We start from the raw sequence: 21,624 nt of genomic DNA on the forward strand, positions 1-21,624 counted from the left end.
TATGCCAGGAGGCAATCCTTTGGAAATTTTGCATTGCCAGTTCCGTCCTGAAAGCTGCTTACCTTCTGGGAGTTCAAAACACTCTAGCAGACTACCTGAGCAGGTCTTTTGCAGGTCCACACACATCAGCTCTTCCCCTAAATGTGTCCAGGTCCATTTCCCAGCAGTGGGGAACTTCCTGAGTTGACCTCTTTGCAGTAAGAGCAAACAAAATGTCATGTTTTGTTCTTGAGCAAGTCACAGCCTGGGTTCACTGACAGATGCTTTCCTCCTACCTTGATCAAAAGGCCTGTTGTATGCCTTCCCTCCAGTTCTGCTCCTGCCCCAAGTCTTGGCCAAAGTCAAGCAAGATTCCTCACTTTATTCTAGCACCCCCAGGATGGCCCAGTCAATATTGGTTTTCAACTCTACTAGACCTGTCAGTCAGACCTCCACTGTTGTTCCTGAGAGATGTGACCTCCCAGGACTACACCACCTCCTTCATCCCAGCCTTCAGCCCCTACAATTGACATCGTCGATGCTCCATGGTTGACAAACTCAGAATGAGATTGCTCTAAGGGAGTGCAGAAAGTTCTGCTGAGTAACAGGAAGCCTTTCACTAGGTCTATTTACCTTGAAAATGGAATAGATTCTCTGTTGGGTCTACACAAAAAGAGGTGTCGCCCTAGTTCAAGCTCCAGTTTACCATACCTTGGACTATCTTGTTTCTGAAACGAGTTAGCTCTTAGTTCCATCTGACTCCACCAGACAACTATTCCACCCTCCCATGAATAACCAATCTATTTTTTCAAATCCTATGTCCATCAGATTTTTAAAGGGTTTGCACAGATTATACTCACAGGTTCACAGCCCAGTTCCACAGTGGAATTTAAATTTAGTTCTAGCAAAGTTAATGGGTTCTTCCGGTGAGCTGCTAGCAACTTGTTCTATTAAACCTGTCTATGAGGGTGGCTCTCTTAGTTGTTAAAACCTCGGTCAGGACAGTAAGGGAGATATAAGCTTTAGTATCACAGCCTCCCTATACAATTTTATTTAGGGATAAGGTTTTCCTTAGGCCTCACCCAAAATTCTTGACTAAAGTGGTTTCTGATTTTCATATTAATTGAGCAATTTACTTACCAACTTTCTTTCCAAAGCCTCATTTGAGTAAATGGGAGGAAAAACTCCATACTCTAAATGTCGGAAGAGCTTTGGCTTTTTACCTGGATCAGACTAGGCCATTCAGGTTTGTGTTTCAGCTCTTCATTGCAGTTTCAGAGTAAAGAGCCACTCAGAGGATCTCTGCTTGGATTTCCAGCTATATTCATTTATGCTACTGATTGGCTGATATTGCTCCTTCAAGTAAAGTTGTAGCTCACTCAGCTAGGTCACAGGCAGCTTTTCCAGCTCATGTGTCCATCCTGGACATTTGTAAGATGGCAATGTGATCATCACTCCATACCTTTGCCTCCCACTAAGCCATCTCTCATCAATCTAGAGATGATGCCAGATTTGGACAATCCCTGTTTAAGTAGACACCGAACCCACCTCCAGTTCAAAGTGTTTGAGAGTCACCTTCAGAGGAATGGACATGCGCAATCATTCGAAGAAGAAAAACAGTTACCGACCTTTCCGTAACTGTCATTCTGTGAGAGGTGGTGCACATTCCCATTCCACAACCTACCCTCCTTCCCCTCTGAGTCTCTTAGAAAGGAACAGACAAGGGTCAGAGGCAGTATGGTCCTCTATTGAGGCCAATCACACTACTCTGACAGGTGCTGCTGAGGGGGAAAACTCCAACTGTGCACAAGGTGTGCGCACACACCTACAATGGAATGGACATTTGCAGCACATCTTGAAGAATAACAGTTATGGAAAGATAATAGAATAATAGAAGTTTAATGTCTTTCCCCCAATTCCCGGAATGCATTTTCAAATCTCCCACAAGACACTTAGGAGGGAGTTGTTCTTGGGGAAAAGAACAACTCCCCAAGAACAACTCCCTCCTAAGTGTCTTGTGGGAGATTTTAAAATGCATTCCGGGAATTGGGGGAAAGACATTAAACTTCTATTATTCTCCCAGGAACAAATTATTTCCAAATCTTTTTCATGAAATGGAGGTGAGATAACCAAGAGGCAACAATAGCTCTTGGTTTCTCACAAATTATACTTGTGCAATTGAATACAGAATAAGTTTAGTTACAGCCATACTTTTCAAACCACAAGTTTACTAGGGTTCATGCAATTGGGCCATGTAACTAGGTGTTTTGTAAAGCAAAATGGTGCTTTTGTGATGTAAACTCAAGTGCGTGAGCAGGATTAGAAAGCAACATTGATCTGTTCAAGTCACTTTTTACTGTGAGATTGTACAGCACTAGTAAAATCAAGGAGGAACTAAGGTATTCTAGGTTTCCTGCTTTCCCTCAATGTGAGAAGCAAAGGTCTACCTCACCATTGTGCTGGCAAAGTGCTAAATGTTATGGGGTGGGAAATGCCAAAAGATTTGGCAAGGTTGAAAATACTTGGTTTAGAAACAAGCGTTGTTGGTGTTTAATAGACTAACCTCTACCTCTTCCTCACAACACTCAAGCTAGGAACTGAGATTGTGTAGCTAGGTTTTGCTAGCTTGTGAAGTTCTTGAGAAGTTCAGGGTGAAACATGTTGTATCAGCACAAAATATTCTTTTCCTTAAAGGAAAACTGTAGTACATGGATAAAAGATCATTCTAAATACTTTTTAGCAATCTCTCTCACTGTATCAGTACCATGCCTGGGCTCAGTTGCCATTTTCATAGTACATGCATTTCCCTGCAGGAACTGAAGACAGTAGGACTTAGCCAGTATCTCAATCTCTGGTCTGTGATTTCCATTATACAAATGGGTTCTGCTTGGCAGCAGACGGTCAAGACTGTGTTCCCATTTGACTACTTTGTTATAGGTAAGACAAATTTTACCTATTTAGAGATTTATTCATGAGATCTAGCAACAAGAATAATGTTAGTGGATTTTCCTCTTTTAGTTTTTTTAAACTTCAGAAGCTAAAAAAAAGCATCCTGATGAATTTCTAGTTGAGTGGTTCTCAACCAGGGGTATATGTACCCAGAGATCTTTGAGGAGGTTCATCAACTCATCTAGATGTTTACCTAGTTTTACAACAGGCTACATAAAAAGCACTAGCGAAGTCAGTACAAACTAAAATTTCATCCAGACAATGACTTGTGTATACTGCTCTATATATTATACACTGAAATGTAACTCCTTCTGGGAGTTCAAAATACTCTGGCAGATCACCATGAGGGGGTCTCTTCCCCCAAATGTGTCCAGGTCCACTGAAATGTAAGTACAATATTTGTATTCCAATTGATTCTATAATTATATGGTAAAAATGAGACAGTAAGCAGTTTTTTGGTAATAGTGTGGCTGTGACACTATTTTTATGTCTCATTTTGTAAGCAGGTAACTTAAGTGAGGTGAAACTTGGGGGTACGCATGACAAATCAGACTCCTGAAAGGGGTACAGTACTCTGGAAAGGTTCAGAGCCACTGCTCTGATTGATCCCAGGCAGAACTAGTTGCAAGAGCTCTCTTGTGCATGTACTCTATTCCTGAGAGGAGGCAAGGAGATCTCCTAGACTAAGTGGGGTCTCCAGACTCTGAATGCTTTAGGCAGGACAGCCATTGCTCAGCTACAAGCCCTAATGTTGCCCTTTGTCACCTACATGCAGAGCTCACATCTGCTCATAGCTTATGTTCTAAAACTCTAACAAACCTAAACTGAGGCACAGCCCTGTGGAAGGTGGTTTAAGATGCACTCCATGCAGGAGTCACAGTCACATGTCATATCAGGGGCAGTGACCGATGCTTGAAAGCAGATGACTATTGTTTTGAAGAGGCCCAATCTGGTCTAATTTTAGATATTGAGTAGGAGTGAGGCTGTGTGTCTGGATACATGCCACCTTGACAATGCCTAGTTTTTACTTCTGTGTCATGGCAACAGCTACTGGTATCAGGTGGAGATTTTTTTAAATATATAAATAATAAAAATTAACACTGCAGTCCAGTGGGTTGGGCATTGAAGTGGGACTTAAGAGAGCTGAATTTTCTACACAGCTATTTAGGTGACTTGCTGTGTGACCTTGAGCAAGTCTCTGCCTCCTTTTCCAGTTCCAGGCTTTGCTCACCTACTCTATTTAGTCCGTAAGCCTTTTGGATGAGAGACCTGTGCATTTCTTGCATGCTTACATGGTTCTAGTGCTTTTCAATGCTGTGCAAGAGCCCTGCTTTCAATTCTTGCTTCTATTTTTCTGAGGGCTTCAGTTAATACAACTATCCAAAAAAGTCGCAAGCCTGCACTTATAATAATATAGGCTCTAAGAACTTGTCAGTAGTTTGATGGGAAGCTTTGGATGCTCATATGTATCACTGGCTGTATGTTGTGTGATCAAGTAATAAAAGCCCTATTGTAATGTTTAGGTACCAAGAGGACACAATTAAGGTTAATTCTGCATTTCCCGCCCCTAGTGCAATTAGTGCCAACTGTGTAACATTTTTTCATATAAGAGGTATTCATAAGAAACAAAGTATTACTAGTTAAAAACACTAGGTACTAAGGCCTGGTCTACATGTAAAACTTAAGTTGACCTAGCTACTTCACTCAGGACTATGAAAATTTCACAACTTGTACATCTACAGGAACCCCCACTGCAGGTGCAGCTAGGTCAAAGAAAGAATTCTTCTGTCAACCTAGCTACTGCCTCTTGAGGGGGTGGATTCACCACAGCAATGGAAAAACCCCTTCATCACTGTAGCAAGTGTCTACACTACCGAGCTACAGCTGTGCTGCTGTAAGGCTGTGTCTACACTACAGCCACAAGTCAGCTTCATTCCATCTCAGAATGTTACTCTGCTCTTCTTGATGAGGGGCTAAGCCAGAGACTATAAACAGGTATGATCTTCACGGGGTGTTAGAGATGTTGAAGTTGTGACCATTTAAATGCTAACATCATTAAACAAGTAGCCAAAATACAAATACCCAGCTGGTATCTTAGAAATGTAATTATAAATGGACAGCTGGGGCAGTTACTGGCTTTGACTCAGAGGGCTCATTCAGAAGAAAACACTAAACCAAAACCAGACCCAGCTGTCCTGTGACGGCTCCTGGGACTCAAGGAATTAAAGGATTTTTCAAAATATAATTTATTGTGATTTTTACTCAATATAGCATTCAAGTCACTTCAGTTGGCATGTGATAGGGCCAGAACACAACACATACAAGGTAAGTAGCACTCCTCTATCTCCCCTTCAAAATACATAAATATAGCAAATTCTCACAACCAGAGCTGTAACTCTAGCAAGTTGGTTTTTTTGGTTTTTTTTAAACCTATATAAACCAGTCATTTTAAGGTAAGTTTGTCTGAGACTTTGCCTTGCAGAGGTGAGAGGGTGAAGTGGTTAATTAGTCAGGTTATTTAGAGCTAAGAGGATAGGAAAGAGTTTTATTATTAAAACTATAGACCAAACTTAAATTTGTGGTTTCCTTATCTCAGAATTTCTCTATTCTTTCTAGTAAGAAAACCTGTACTGATTGGCCTCTTAGAATTCAGATGGATAAGCTATCACACAACAAAACAGTAGCTTTAGAAATTACACCAGCTGTCTATCTAATCACAGTTGCAGTGCTAAAGAGGATTGGAAAGCCCATATGTTAATAGAAGGCAGCCAAAGAAGAGGGGCTTGGGGAAGGTAAGCATCACTGTAATGCTCCTCTTTGAAGGAAACATGAAAGTTGCATTCTAAAGGGTATTTTTTGAAAAGCCGTTATAGCAGCACAAACCAGCCTACTGTGAAAAGAGACAGAACACTAGGTAGGGCTGAAGAGCATGCATATTTCAAATGTGTTTTCTACTCACACCCATCCACATTCTAGATTCCAGCCATGACGTCTCTCTGCCTCTATTAAGACCTTTTAAGAAAAAAATTAGATGAATTGCAAAGCTGGAATATTGGTGAAATGTTTCCTATAGTCTTGCTTTCACCTGACTGGTTTCTCCCCCACTACTACTACTACTACCCAGTCTAAGATAATAACTGTTTGAGTTTGGTGGATCAATCACTGAATGTACCACAACTCGCACTTAGCAGACACTAAGAACTACCACAAATCTCCCCACCTTCTATCCCAAGTGGAAGGTGCACTTCTTTGACCTTATTTTCAAAGGACATATAGCACAGCAAATGTAGGAGTAAAATAAAAATAAACTTCAAATAATTCTTCCCACAGTAGAGGAAAGGAGAAAGGACCAGTGACTGATACTAGTCACAATGCTTAATGTGCCACAAGAAGGCATTCAGATACAATAGTGATGGGCACAGTGTGACCCCGATCCCCTGCTGATACTTAATTTTTTAAGTCAGTGGGATTACACATATGCTTAACCTCACTATTGTGAGTAAGTGTTGGCAGGATTGAGGCAGGATAAAAACCTGAATAATACAGAATCAGTTCTGACAAACTCTTTTCATATATACACTTCCATGCCCAGCAAAGCTGATTTTTTTTTTTAAACTGATGGACTTTTTGAAATGTATGAGAGAAGAGCAGTTCATGCTGTTACTCTTACTAAACAGCAGAGGTCGGTTCTGTTCAACTTCCCAGAATTTCAGACTACTAAAAAACAAAAAAAACCCTCTACATCTAGGCTCCCTGGAAGATTGAAATATATTTCAGCAAGCAGAGGTACTCTTACTTATGTAATACTCCATGAGCAGAATAAACTTGGCTGACAGGTCACATTTTAATTAGACTATAGGACTTTATTAAGTTTCAGTAAAGAGAAGTCAAGTAATATTAAAATAGCAACGATGCACTTGCAATAATGCCCATTATGAACTTTAACTGAGTTGATAAACTCAGGAGCATAGGAATTGAAATAAAAAGGAAATTAATTTGAAATGTAGGCCACTGTGCATTGCTAACTCAACATATTTTACTCTTCACAAATGCCTGTTCCTTCAGAGAGAGAGAAGAAAGGAAAATGTGTTGATTAACAACAAGCAGCCATTGCTTGAAGCAAGACCTGGAAATAAACTAGCATTCTGTGATTGGTTTCTTAGGATGTATTCTCTCCTCTTGATTGGTTTGGATTACTGCCATCAGAGTTAATGAAAGTCATCTGCCCTTGTTCAGAGGCAACTGTGGCCAGAATTTTCAAACCAGGGTGCCTTCAATGGAGTATACTATGAAGTTAATGGAAGCCAAAGGAGCACAGCTTTTAAAGATCAGATTTCTTTTATTCAGGACCCTAGCTTTGGACACCCAGATTTGTAAGTGTTAGTCTCTCTGCCTAGAAGTCTATAGTTCCACATTTAATGTACTGTAGGCACTTTTTTTTTTTTTAAGTAAACAATACTTTTACATTTTCATAGTTAAAATGAAGCATGGCTGAGGCTGTTTCCTCCACACTAATCCATTGTGTAAAAGTAAATGCTCCCTTTCTAGATTACCAACAAGATTCAAAAACTTGATGTGCACAGGAACCCTCGCTACTGAACAAAGAAACGATGGCCTAAGCAGTATTTCAGACTACATCTGTTCAGAACCACCCAACCGCCACTGCAGCAGATTCATAGTTCCAGTTCACTGAATTCATTCTTGTTGAAGCCTTAGTTGAAAGTCCCTGGGTCAACGTAAGGGTAAGCAAGGAACTCTCCCAGTTTATTGCCTTCTGCATCATAATGGAGCATTCGAAAACAAACATCACAGAAGAAACAGGGGTCCTCTGGAGCGAGACTGTCCTCATTAGTCACCCACCTGCAGGTTTTAAAACACGTGTTTCACTTTAAACTGACACATTTGATGTGTATAGGATACACCCCCATCAAAATCTTATTCTTAAATTCATTACATTCAACACCTGTACATGCAGTGAAATATGAAAGATACAATAACCCAATGGGGTGAGTCTTATCCTTGCCATCTTACTCCATTTCCCTACAGAGGCAGCTCCTTCCCAAACCTGTTTGCCAAGAACCGCATTCCCTTAATCACATCCACAAACTTGCTGCTGCAGCAACATCTAGCAGGGGCTGTGTCCTTACTTGTTCTGTGAAGCTCTTAGCAAACTTTTGAGTACTCAAATTATAATAGGAAGCTCCTGTTCATTGCCTGGCAACTTAAGTAACAAATTCAAACTGCCTGGGGAGGGGGAGGAATGTAGATATATAATAGCATGCCCGATTATGCAAACTGCTTGAGCAACAACCAGATCTGTTCAGAGAATTGGGAATCAACTGAGTGGGGAGACACACTTTGTTAGAAACAGAGGTTGAGATCATTGGGATTGACACTGAACACTGCCATCCAAAGTCTAGTGCTTCTCCTCACGGTCATTAGAATTGATTTTTTCATCTGTTCTAAATTCTCTTACTTACTGTCGTCTCTTAGCAGACGAGTGGCAGTTTTAAATATATGTTAATTTAAGATCTTGCATTGTTTTTGATGCAGTTTGGTCACTTATGACATTTTGTTTCCACGTGTGCATCTACACATACAGGGACACAATATTTTCCTTTCAATCAGTCTTGAATGAGGCAGGGGAGACTGGGTTAAATAGGGAGGATGCTGATAACTTCACCCCTGTTGAGAAGTATAGAGCATCAATACAGCTGTCAAGATGAGGAATGGTGGATGTGCAGTGAAATAATTATATAGTAGCACTTAGAGAACTTAAAGATCAAGACACCCACACCCAGTGCCCTGAAGTATTATATGAACATAGTATAAACCCTGAATGTAGATGGACTGCACTAATGCAAGAAATGACTTGCAAAAGAGAAAGGTAATCTGTACTGTTACCAGTCACTATTTGCACCAGTGCAGCACATCTACACTAGGGGTGTTGCACTAGTGAACTAAAGCTGCATAGATACACTGGTGCAAATATTTGCATTGTAGACAAGGCCTTTGCTACTCATTAAAAAAAACAGTGACTGAAGATGCTATCCAACACAGATTAGAATGTGCAGAGATGTCCAGCCAAAGCTGCTCTGGTCAGCCATGGCTCAGAATCTCCCCACTTAATCTTAATGCTTAATCCTGGTTTTAAATTTAATGCAGTTAGAGACCATCACCTCTGGTAATGCATTCCCCACCCTGTCTTTCCCTGACATTGAACCTTTGGCTCCACCTCCCCTTATGGTCCCACGACTCAGATGGATTATGGCCACTTCTGATGGCACCCAGGGGACTGGCTAAGAATGCCAAGATAAGCTGTCCCAAAAACATTCTGCCTGATTATCTTTAGTGAGTCTATGACAAACTACTGAAGATAAAGGACCACAGTCCATGTATCAGACTGGGATAAGGGGCATGAACTACCACTTAGAGCAAGCGGCCAAAACTTGGTTTTGAAGTGACCTAGCCAAAACTCCATGAAACGCTGAGATGTCATATCTAGCCTTTGGGATCGGTTTACTTTCCCAATACAGAGATTTCTACCATGTCTGCAGATGGGCTTTTCCTAGGACCAGATGAATAGGATGTAAAGTACTGCAGGGGACAGAGAGTTTATTCTAACTAGAATAAACAGCTAGCAAAGCCTGGGTGTGGATTAGCACAAATGGCCACAGATGTATTTTTCTGCACACAGAGCCTAAAGAGACAATGCGGGGGGGGAGGAGGAGGAGAGGAGGAAAGACAACCCATTAAACTGTTGAGGAAGAGAAACTATATTTTTTGTCTTTTTAGCCTTTAAAATGATTGCACTGAGATACTTCAAGCAGCATAGTAAAATCAGGGTCTTAGCTTCACTCCTATTCCTCTACTATCTATACTTTAAGGAAGACACTGTTTTTTTAAACAGATACAACACATGGACTCCTGAAAAAGAGACACTGACTTTGTCTTGTTATAATCATTGTTTTAATCTAGCATAAATGCTATAAAAACCTTAAAATAAATAGATCTGGCTTCTGTGCTCATATTCTAAGTGTCAAAACATAAGAGCTATCTAGAAGTTTGCCACCCTGAAGATTTCCACTCTTTTGGTTGTCCTACAAGAGATTCCCGTATTGTTCAACAGTCTGTAGTATGGGCACAACAGTGACATTCTTCAGAAAATTAGACTTAATAATCAAGGATTTGCGTATAACAAAAAAGTGTGTTGTGCCTGGCTAATAATTTGAATTAGTTCCATAAGGATATAAACACCCGGAGTACAAGGACAGAGGATGTTGATTTAAAAAAAAAATACTATATTAAAAAAAAGACATCTAGAAAGATTTCTGTTAACAGAAGTCTTAGATGCATGAAGAAACCAAGCTAACCAAATAGCACTGGTCACTTACCTGGCTGTATACATTTTGCATACAAAGCATTTTCTAGTCCATAACCAATGCTTCTTGATTAGCAAAGGATACAGGGTTCTGTCCAGGCAGTCATCCTGATGAACAAGCCTGGCACAGAGAGGAACAGAATAAGGGCTTGGCTACATTTCATCATTTTATTGTATCTGAATACCATCACGGACAATCAGGTTAGAGGACAATGCTGACCAGGAAAAGTCACATTCAGAATTGTGGAACACTAACACAAATCTTAAGACATGAATACTAGTCGCATCATATCACAGACTCACTAGTATGGTCAGTGGTAGAGCCAATCTCCATTAGACATGTACAGCCCTATCCTGGGAGATGTCAAATGCCACCTAAGAGATACTCAGTGCAAATCCGAGGTATAGCAGGCTTAAGGGAACAAAAGCTTTTTGGCTTCCTCTATAAGAGAGAGAACTGAAGGAGTATTCCTATCTGCCATACATTGAGCGTTCCTACTGAGGACAACAGGAATGCTCACCAACTCATGGGAGACACTGAGCATCTTGCAGGAGCAGGTTGTTAACAAAAAGCAAAGGAGTGCAGGACATGGGCCAATCCCATATTAGTTTTATGGCTGTTCTACTACACGATGTTCTCTCGTTTCCCTTCTATCTCCTTTCTTGCTGCAGAGGATTAGGTGCATACAGAATAAAACCTTTTTACTAAGCCAATTCTGCATAAAAATTACACTATTATACTCTAGAAATTATTCTACTTCAGCTTTCTGAAGTAGTGTTGATACTGGTGTTTATCAAGCACCCTCTGACATCAGGCTTTGTAAGAGAGAAAGCAAAGCACTTATAGTAACTGCATGAGCACTCCCAAATAGTAATAATTTACCTTATGTCTGTGATGATAATGATATGCTCACAATCTCCTTGATGACAGAAGAGGTATGGAAAACCAATTTTGATGGACAAGTCATTAAACGTGTAGTCCTCCATTTTAGTAGTCTGAAGGTTCCCATAGCCTCTATCATGAGATTCTGACCACTCAATAATTGTTCTGAAATTTCATGGACAGATATTAGGATTGCTATATTAGAAGCTGAAAATGTATGAAAGTTATCTATACACTTTGTATTTTAGGTGTGTCTGAAACTCTTCATCAGGGCACTGATTACAAAAAAAGTCACCAACATTTCTTATATTAGTGTGCAGGGATTTGTTGACTAACACATTTTCACAGAGTTATACACTGTGCCTTGAGACTGCCCGGAATCCAATGCCAATAATTTTTCTAAAGAAATCCAAGTTAAGGACTTTCCTGGATATGCATGGAAGTCATGTGTTTTGTGGCATGCCAAGCCTCAATCACCTTTTGCATTAATTTATGAACTCAGCTCACATGTATTTATTTATTGGATTTTTTAGAACATGCTCATCGCTATGAGGTGTTCCACTACCACAAGTAGCATTTATACACACTTCTCTGAGCTAGGAAACTATGATCATCCTCATTTTGTGAGCAGAGAGTGAGGCACAGAGATTATGCGTCTTGCCCAACATTGCACAGTAAAGCTGTGGCACTGTAAGGAACCAAATCAAGCTCTGAGGATTTCTATACTGCCCACCATAATAGCTCAGCTCCTGACAAAGGCACATTTTTAATTTGTAGTCTAGCTGACCATTGCCCCCCCCCCCTTTTTTTTTTTTTAAAGATGCCCTTTAACAGTCTTTGGGCTTGTCTACATGGCACCCTGGTAGGCTCTACATGGGCATGAAATATAGAGCACTCCAACTTGCCCCACATCGACAGTGTTAGCATAAACTGAAAGTTAGCTAGTGCACGCTGACGTAGTCCTGTTTGAAATGGGATTACATCAATGCCCACCTTTGAGTTTTCACTGGCAGGGTCTACGTGAGGCAGGCAGAGCGCTCTACAATTCACACTATGGCACTGTGTAGACAACCCCTTTGTAAATAGTCAGGGCATTTTAAAGTCTAGTCCAGGCAAAACTGCAGCTGCCAATCCTTTTCCCTTCATAGAACCCATTCCCAAGAAATAAGTGGGCCCAGCTCACACAGAGGAAGCAGTTTTAGATCTTCAGGAAGATCAGTTCAGTGCTGGGGATGGTTATGGAAGGGGAGAGAAATTAGGGTATTTTCTAAGATGGAGAGAAAAGGTGAATATAAAGAATAAGGGAGGCAAGAAGGATAAGCTTTAAAATGTATTAACGGGGGGGGGGGGGGGGAGGGGGAGTATTTTAGCTCCACACAGGCATTAAATGTTCCTGTTCCTAGAAACATCACACAGCAGCAGCAGAATCAGTCAAGTTTCTCTTCTCTTCCCTAAGGATCTCCTCCCACTGAGGGACTGTATATACTGTACCTGCTCAGATCTCTGCACTCTCGGTGCCTTTTATCATTGTAAAAAACGCCTTCAAAATAAAAGAAAGCAGATTTGTAGAGATCCTTGGACAGAGAGAGAGAGAGAGAAAGACAACATTAGTACTACAAAAAAATAGATTAAACAACAGAAACCTTGCAAAATGAAGCTTATTTGTGGTGCACTTTATGTACTTACATTACATTTGGTGGTATCATTCTATCAGTTTTTAAGCAGAGCTCCTCACTGGGGAGTTCGGCTTAAATATTGATGTCACAATATGGCTTGTTGCATAGTCACTGGCTACAGTGTGTGATTTTTTAAAACAATACAGAACTAAAAATTAGGGGAGAGTTACTCTGTTGATGGCAAACTGATCACGCTGATAGATCATTCAGTAGATAATGTTTCTTTTCTTATTATCTCCCCATTCTGCTATTCCCAGATTTCTAAAAATCTATGAGCAGCATTTACAGAATTTAGGCACAACTCTTCAAGTGCTAAAAACTAGCCAGGTCAGAGCAGGCTGTGCCACAAGACAAGTCATCAACTCTATTGCAATCCTGCACCAAAACATAAATTAAAGGTGGCCATGTGGTAATAGTTACTATTCACACCTCCATAAACAAGACAGACGTGCTGTTCTGGAAGGTAAAATCATCCCCTTTTGGGTGCTCTGAAGAGATCCAGCATCCCTCAAAATGCTCTCTTAATTACACAATTTGTCACACAGACAGGCCATTTGTACCACACATTTTCTCACAGAGGATAATGTTTTATGCCATTCATATCAGCATTAACGGGGCTCACAGAATTCTGCATCACCAGAAATTACTGAGGCTAGCCAATGAGTATCCACTATTTATGCAACAAGTTCTGTGACAAGGCTGTGTAGACTAACTCTTATATAAAAGAGTGAGCTTCTTTGCTAAGCTCTTTCATATCAACTAGGAAGGAACAAATAAAAAAAGAGGAAATAACGATTTGGCAAAATAACCATGGGTTATTCTGTTAATCAGCTGCGCTTTACAATACACTGAGAGCTGTACACTTGGACAAGCTAAAATTAGCAGCGAGTAGTATTTATATGAATAGAAAATACAGTCAAATCATAAAGCATTTTTTTTATTATGGGTTTGGGAACTTAAAACAATAGAAAGGAGACAAAAGGAAATAGATTAACCTCACAAATATATAGCTTAAAGTCAGTGAAGAGCCTGCACAAGGGCTCTCTCTCTATAGAGATGTTTATATATATACACCTCTACCCTGATATTAACGCGGGTTTGCATACAACGCGGTAAAGCTCTGACATGCTGCTCTGACCAGCGTGTTAAGGGTGCTGGGCCAGGCCGTGGCTGAGGGGTTGGATAAGGGGCAGAGGGTCTCAGGGGTGGTCCTGGGCTCCCCACCCCACCATCGTCTGGGAGGCAGGAGCTGTGGGGTGGGGGCACGCTTTTGGGGGCCCCGCAGTCCAAAAGTGGCCCTGGGGATTAGCGGGGGGCCAGGAGCAGCCTACTCTGCTTCCCTTGCCCCGGCCCCAGCCGTGTCGCTTGGGGGAAGGGATCCCCCCCCAGCACTCACCGGCAGTGGCGGAAGCGGAGCAGCCCGGCCCCAGCCCGCTCCACTCCACCAGCTCCCAGCTGCGGTGCTCCACTTCCCACCGCAGGTGAGTATGGGGGGTGTTCTTTCCCCAACCTCCCCACGCTCACCTGCGGCGGGAAGCGGAGCAGCACGGCTGGGATGTGGCAGAGTGGAGTGGGCTGGGGCCTCGTCGCTCTGCTTCCCGCCGCAGGTGAGTGTGGAGGACGTCCTTTCCCCAACCTCCCCATGCTCACCGACGGCGGGAAGCGGAGCGCCGCGGCTGGGAGGTGGCGGAGTGGAGTGGGCTGGGGCCTCGTCGCTCTGCTTCCCGCCGCAGGTGAGTGTGGAGGATGTCCTTTCCCCAACCTCCCCACACTCACCGACGGCGGGAAGCGGAGCGCCGCGGCTGGGAGGTGGCGGAGTGGAGCGGGCTGGGGCCGGGCTGCTCTGCTTCCCACCGCTGCCAGCGAGTGCCTGTCAGGGGGTGTGGATAGGGGTTGGAGCAGTCAGGGGACAGGGAGAAGGGGGGTTGGATTCTGGGGGTGATTAGGGACGGGGAGGGTCTCTGGAAGGGGCGGTCAGGGAACAAGGAGGGCCAAAGCAAGTTCAATATAACAGTCTCACCTGTAACATGGTGAGATTTTTTGTCTCCCGAGGACCGCGTTATATCGGGGTAGAGGTGTATAACTAAGGAACAGCGGAAACCATTGCATAAATAAGGCAGATGCCAATTTCCCCTTAGGAACATCCCACAGTAAATTATAGATTACTTTTTGGAGAAGCTGGAGTTATTTTTTAAATAATCATTTAAATGGGGACAGAGAAAGGTAGTTTATCTACATTCAAAACTTTAAGCACTGATCAATTCATTCTCAGACTAATACCTTTTTAATTTACAAAGGTAAAATTCTGTAAAGAAAGCAGAAGGCTGCTTTGGGATGTTAGCTGAACTCTATATGGAAACATATTTTAAGAATGTAGCCCTTCAAATAATTTTGTTGTGGTTCAGGAATGTTTTACATATGTTACATGTGTAATTGTACATAGATATAAAATACAATAATGTATGCATACTTTGTGTGTATATGCATGTGTTAACTGTAATTTTAAGAAGTCACAATAAGTGCAGAATGTGTGGTTTTTCCATATTTTAATTGCCAAGTAAAACAGAAGAACTGATGTCTCACTCTGACAAGCATCTGGTAAATATTTTTAGCTGTAATGGTTACATTCTAGTGCTCAGAAACATGTGAGGTATTTCATAGACCCTAGTAATAGTTAAACACTCATTGTTTATCTTCAGAGCATTCTGAAATTTATACTAATGCATCTTCTAGCCATGCATCTCAAAAAGCATTCTGCAAAGGTCAGTAAATCTCTCTGATTACAGATGTATCCTGGTATGAAATATGGCCTCCCACCATGATATCTGGATACTCACAGAATTATGTAATCCAACTGCACCATTACATTTCACTGTTGGTGGGGAAAAAAACCAACCAAGCACAAACACATACACCTTCATCCCCTTTACATTAGATGATTGTACCTTGCTAATGTGCTCTGGTGCCTGGTCAGGGTGGCTGCTGAACTCACCACCCATCTGAAGGTCGCTGACACAGGAAAGGGAGTCTCTGAGCTCAGTGAGTTTTTGACTGCCCAACACAAGCACTGTCTGATAAGGTTTGTGATCTTTATGCTACAAAAGAAACAGTGAGCAGCCTTCAGTTAATAACAGGGCCAGAATGTCTTTACCACCAGCACCGCTACAGAATGCCTAACTGGGGTCATTAGCAGCACAAGGCCTAACTCCTCCCCATAAAAGGCTGACATCAGCTTTCCACAGCCCCTGTAAAGCTGCCTCCAGTTTTTAGAGCAAAGGAACTAATTTGAAGCACAGACCCTAAGCTTTTCATGATTGCAAGTAACTGGAGCTGCCAACCCTCCAGGATTGTCCTGGAGTCTCCAGGAATTAAAGATTATGGCATGTGATGAAATCTCCAGGAATTCGTCCAGCTGTTGGCCAGCCCCATAGAAAGTATGTTAGCTCTAAATGCTACACATTCTGATCTGCAGTAAAACTACGAAGTTACTACTGAACCATTAAGAAAAGAAACTTTTACAACTACCACCTTGAACCACAGAAAGCCAGTCTCTGGCAGCCTTTGAGTGTGATTTATGGTATACTTATACCGGGTCTAGGACCCCCAATTTGGATAAATTGTAGTACCACCTACAGGCTAACTGAGAAATAAGAATGCTCAGTCTTGTGCAGCATCTTACTCCGTGTATGATCCCACTGATTTCAGTGAGAGTGCTTGTGGAGTGAGACACTATTCAAGGTGGGAAAATGTATCAGACTCTGACCCAGAGAATTTTTAATACCAACCTTCTGAAATATGACAGGATAGAAGATGTTCAGAGTTAGGAAAAGTTCTCCTTCCTCAATTAGATTTGCTGGATCTTTTGGCCTCTTTCCAGTTGCATGAGACTCCTAGGAAGATAAAATGTTAATACATATGTCCGAGTGCATTCTACTGCAAACTGTACAATGGTCCAGAAACTAAACATGGGAGAAGTGTCCGAAAACAAGAGACTCTTGCTAATGATGTACATGATTTGAGGCCTCTTTACTCAATCCAAATGTCAAGCAAATCCAAGCCAAGAATCCAGCCCCACCATGTCTCTTATCCTCAGGCACTACCTCCTATAGTACAAACTAGCATGTTCTGGATATGAGCTGAAAGCATTTTTGTTAAGCTCTTTCCTTAAGATGAAACCCCAGCTGTCAAACAGAATAAGGGAGGTAATTTCTCCTTTCTCTAACAACCAGTCTCCCCAAACAGTTGGGGAGCGTTGCCCCAAATGAAAACAGACTTCTGGCTGAAAAAGGATTTCACTGCAATCCGACCACCACAAAGTGTTCTTTAGCTTTAATAGCAGAGATGCTTTCTGCTGCTGTAGCCCTGTGCAGAGATAAGTGCTAGTCCTTGAAGTACAAGCTAATTGGACTCTATCACTGGAGTCTCTTTTGCTAATGTAAACAAAACTCAGACTGTCTAGTATGTTTTACCTTCAATAATAAATTCCATTGGAACTACTGACATTGCCATATTAGAGCATCAATTGCCGTACACATGCCTTCTTTTTAAAGAGCTTGGCTCGCAAGACTGCTGAGTAGCTCCCATTGTTTTCTAGGAAATATCTGTACCAACTCATTACCCCCAATTTGTTTTTTATTTGTTTCTTATGTATACTACACAATGTTAACACACACACACAGGACAAGGCAAGGGGACTCAGCAGTGTTAAGTGCATGCACGTGCAGGAGGGCCACACAGGGCAATTCCTAGCTCTCATAATGTTTGGTCTTTTTCCTTGTATAATCAATTGATTCCAGGAGCTGGAAATTTAGGATAATTTCACCTTTCATTTTAAAAAAATTGTCCATTATGGTTGTGGATATTTTTGTTTTAAATTAAAGATGAGGTCATGACACCATCCCATGACTCCTGAGCTCTAGGCATTGCCTATAGTGCAGTGGTTCTCAAACTTTTGTACTGGTGACTCCTTTCACATAGCAAGCTTCTGAGTGCAACCCCCTCCCCCCCCCCTAAAATATATAAAAAGTGTTTTTAATTTATAACACCATTATAAATGCTGGAGGCAAAGTGGGGTTTGGGGTGGAGGCTGACAGCTCGCAACCCCCCATGTAATAACCTCGTGACTCCCTGAGGGGTCCCGACCCCCAGTTTGAGAACCCCTGCTATAGTGCCTATGCCTTAATCGTATTATGTCTGTACAGCACCCAGCACATTGGGGCTCCCATATAAAACAGTAACCATGTTATTATCATCATCATAATATTATGATAATGCAGGAGTCAGCAACCTTTCAGAAGTGGTGTGCCGAGTCTTCATTTATTCACTTTGATTTAAGGTTTTGCATGCCAGTCATACATTTTAATGTTTTTAGAAGGGCTCTTTCTATAAATCTATAATATATAACTAAACTATTGTTGTATGTAAAGTAAATAAGGTTTTTTAAATGGTTAAGAAGCGTAATTTAAAATTAAATTAAAATGCAGAGCCCCCTGGACCAGTGGCCAGGACCCGGGCAGTGTGAGTGCCACTAAAAATCAGCTCGCGTGCCGCCTTCGGCACACGTGCCATAGGTTGCCTACCCCTGTGATAATGCTTAGAAGCCTCAGCCAAGTTTGGAATCCCATTGTGTTAGGGACTCTACAAACACATGCCCCAAAAGTGTTGCAGTGTGGGCTACCCACTTATAGGAGCATATGTCATCTTAGTCATTGTTTGCAAACTCATAGTACAACAGTGTGAATGATATAGTTGGCTTCACCAGCAAATCAAAAACACAAAGCAAAGGAAGTCCTTGAGAGCGGTTTTCTTGACAGGGTTCAATTGTCTTGAGAGTCTGGGAGGAGAAGAGGGGAAAATCTTACCATCTCATAAGTAAATGTTTCTTGTCTGCAAGTGCGATCTACAATTATGGTTTCTTCTCGCCTCTCCAGGGCCTTCTTTCTAATTCTTGATAGGGTAGAGGGCAACAAGAGAGAGAGACAAGGCAAAATGGCATTATAAAGCCTGCTGTTTAGAGTAACTAGGTAGATTTTAAAACGACATGGGAACTGCAATGCTGGTTTAAAATGGAACAGCCTAAACACTTCCAGAGAGATGAGGCTTGGCCAACTGGTCAATTGACCAGTTGAATAACATCAACTGACCAATCAGTTGACCACCTGTTATTTGACCATGGTCAGATATTGTCAAATATTCCAGAAATAAAGTTCTGATGTAGGCAGCAGCCTATCTTTTTTATTACATCATGCTGTCATAAGCCTACATAAATGTCTTGATTACTCACTTGGCTTTATGCTAATGCCACCTGTTCAGAAAAACTAATTGAAAGTTGAGCATCTAGATTGGCTGAAATCTTCTAGAACAAACATTGTATGTATGTATGTTTATCTTTATATATCAAACCATCAACGTATTTGGCAGTTTACAAAGAACATTAAATAGGTTAAGATCCAGGGTGGAAGCCTGGAAGGGACTTAGGCATTGCAATGCTGAGCATTACAGTACCTAACTTTCAAACACCTGGAAAATCAAAAGACCAACACTGCGGTCCACAAGGCCAAGTACCTAAGCTCCCTATACTATAAAAGGGAAGAGAGAGGTGCCTATGAATGCGATCCATAAAAGCCAGCATACCAGGCAGGGAGCCACCAAAGCTAGCTGAAGAACAATGCTGACAACAGGGGCATGTGCTAAGCCCCCCACCTCTTGGAGTTAGGCACCTAAATCCAGGCTGCAAGGAGATACCTACCTCTCCTAGTGATCCATGAATGGGAACCCGCTGCCTCGAGTCAGGTGACTTAGATGCCTAACATATTTCCTGAACCAGTGAATTAGTTAGGCAGCTGCCTTGTTCCATGCAAAACAGCTGGAGGAAGAAGAGGTTGTGCCCACCCTATAACTTTTAGCCCAGTGGTTAGAGCATTCACTTGGGATGCAAGAGACCCAGATTCAATTTCCCCCCCTCTGCCATAGGGAGAGAAAGGATTTGAATAGGGGTCTCACATCTCTTAAGATGCTTTAACCACTGGGCTATAGAATATTCTGATGTGGAGGCACTCAGTCTCCTCTGTTGAAACTGTTCCACTGTGGATAAATAATGAAAGAATGACTGGAGCAGGGGGACTGGATGCCAGGTCTCTCACCTCCCAGGTGGGTGCCCTAACCATTGGGCTACAGAGTCATTCTCTCTCTCATAGTTATAGAAATCCAAACTACTTCTGTTCAGTCTCATTTAAACAAGAATATAAAGGGAAGTGTAAAATAAAAAGAAGTATAACAAATTCCTTTCAAAGCATACTGTAAATCCCTTCCTAGAAGAAACTACAAATCTCAGGTACGGCATAATACTGTTGCCCTGCAATGTTCCAGTTGGAAGTAGAAAATGTGGAATCTGGTATTTTCTTTGATGCAATCCTATTTATTTCCAAGGAATGTACAAAGTCGCGTGTCTGAAATCAGGAGGAACCAAGAACAAATGAAGCAGTCTCTTAGCGTACAGCCCCAAACCTCAACACCAGACCCAAAAGCTGTGTCTAGCTTTTTCCAGGTCACACTGTGCTTATAGGCTGCTGGTTGGCTTGTTTTTAACCTCCATCCACCAGGCCCACTCTCTGATATGTGTCTTTTGCCTTCGCTCATGCACCCCTCAGCAAAACCACTCAGTCCAAAGCTTCTGGGTGGGTTCACAAGCCCCTTTTGTTTTACTTGGTGGATTTCTGATTAACTCAGTCTCTCTGTTATGTTAATTGAAAGATGCATTCACATCCAATCTCAAAGAGGTATTAACAACACATAACAAGGTTTCACCCAGCTCATAACAATATTAAATATACGTGTTCACATAGTTAATATTAACACACATTAATTTTCATTATATATGCATGTCTATTTACCTGCAGGCTTTTCCAGATGTGTTATTTTCAGTAGCAAGACCCCCCAACACTAATTCTAACTTTAAGCCACAGATCGCATTTTCTTTTTTCTAGACCGGAAAAAAGAATGTCAAGTACCATCAATGAATCAAGGCGTGTGTTGGCCAAGTGTGGGATAATTTAATCAAGGTTTAAAGTGGACCAGAAGTGCTGGGTTTGTTACTACCACGATGGCGTTTTAGCAATTTAGGGCTCAGAGTGTTGTGATCTGGTTACAACCTAGGAACTGCTTCTTTGGACATAGCAACATAACCATCCTATCACCAGGGATCAGCATGCCTCAGACCCACCTCATACTTTGGGGAAATCTTTCTCCCACCTTTGTGTCAGGTCCACTTTATTATTCATATTTAACTTCCCGTTTCCTGAGCATTTGATGTTCCTAAAATCTCATGCTTCAGGGCTTCAGCTGGTCACCTGCGGGAGTCAGAAAGGGACTGATTACCCCTCGACCCCCACTGTAGGTGTGGTTGGTTTGTTTTTTTGTCTCTATAGAATTAGAGATGGCCGCAGTTGTCGATGGAACCCTGGAATAAGCCAGTACTCTGAAGTGGTACTGAGGATTTTCTCTTCGGTGCTTGGTTGGCTGGCTCTTGCTCACACACTCAGGCTCTAACTGGTGAGACTGGCAATGACCTTGGGGTTTTTTGCCTTCCTCTGCAGAGTGGGGTGTAGATCTCTTGACAAGCTCACCTGGGAATAGCTCATTTAATTCCCTGTCATTGAAGGGTCCTCAGGCAATGTCACACCTCAGTCCCCCTGTTCTGTTTATGGCACACAATAATTTAGCCTCCCGAGGCCTATAATATTTTGGTCTAATTTTAG

General features: G+C 41.9%; 1 protein-coding gene across 1 annotated transcript in view; it reads right to left on the minus strand.

The window, feature by feature from the left end:
* Positions 1–7,245: 7,245 nt before the first annotated feature.
* The window catches only part of SNAPC3 (small nuclear RNA activating complex polypeptide 3), a 31,381-nt gene continuing 17,002 nt past the window's right edge, over positions 7,246–21,624 (minus strand). The window contains exons 3-9 of the mRNA XM_045021306.1: positions 18,730–18,814; positions 16,654–16,758; positions 15,814–15,963; positions 12,684–12,766; positions 11,193–11,357; positions 10,323–10,430; positions 7,246–7,788 (exon numbers count right to left, since the gene is read on the minus strand). Of these exons, the coding sequence (XP_044877241.1) occupies positions 7,641–7,788; positions 10,323–10,430; positions 11,193–11,357; positions 12,684–12,766; positions 15,814–15,963; positions 16,654–16,758; positions 18,730–18,814 (844 nt within the window). The 3' untranslated portion in view covers positions 7,246–7,640. The remainder of the gene's footprint in view (positions 7,789–10,322; positions 10,431–11,192; positions 11,358–12,683; positions 12,767–15,813; positions 15,964–16,653; positions 16,759–18,729; positions 18,815–21,624) is intronic.

The sequence above is a fragment of the Mauremys mutica genome, chromosome 6, assembly GCF_020497125.1.
Source record: "Mauremys mutica isolate MM-2020 ecotype Southern chromosome 6, ASM2049712v1, whole genome shotgun sequence".
In the NCBI taxonomy this organism is placed as follows: Eukaryota; Metazoa; Chordata; order Testudines; family Geoemydidae; genus Mauremys; species Mauremys mutica.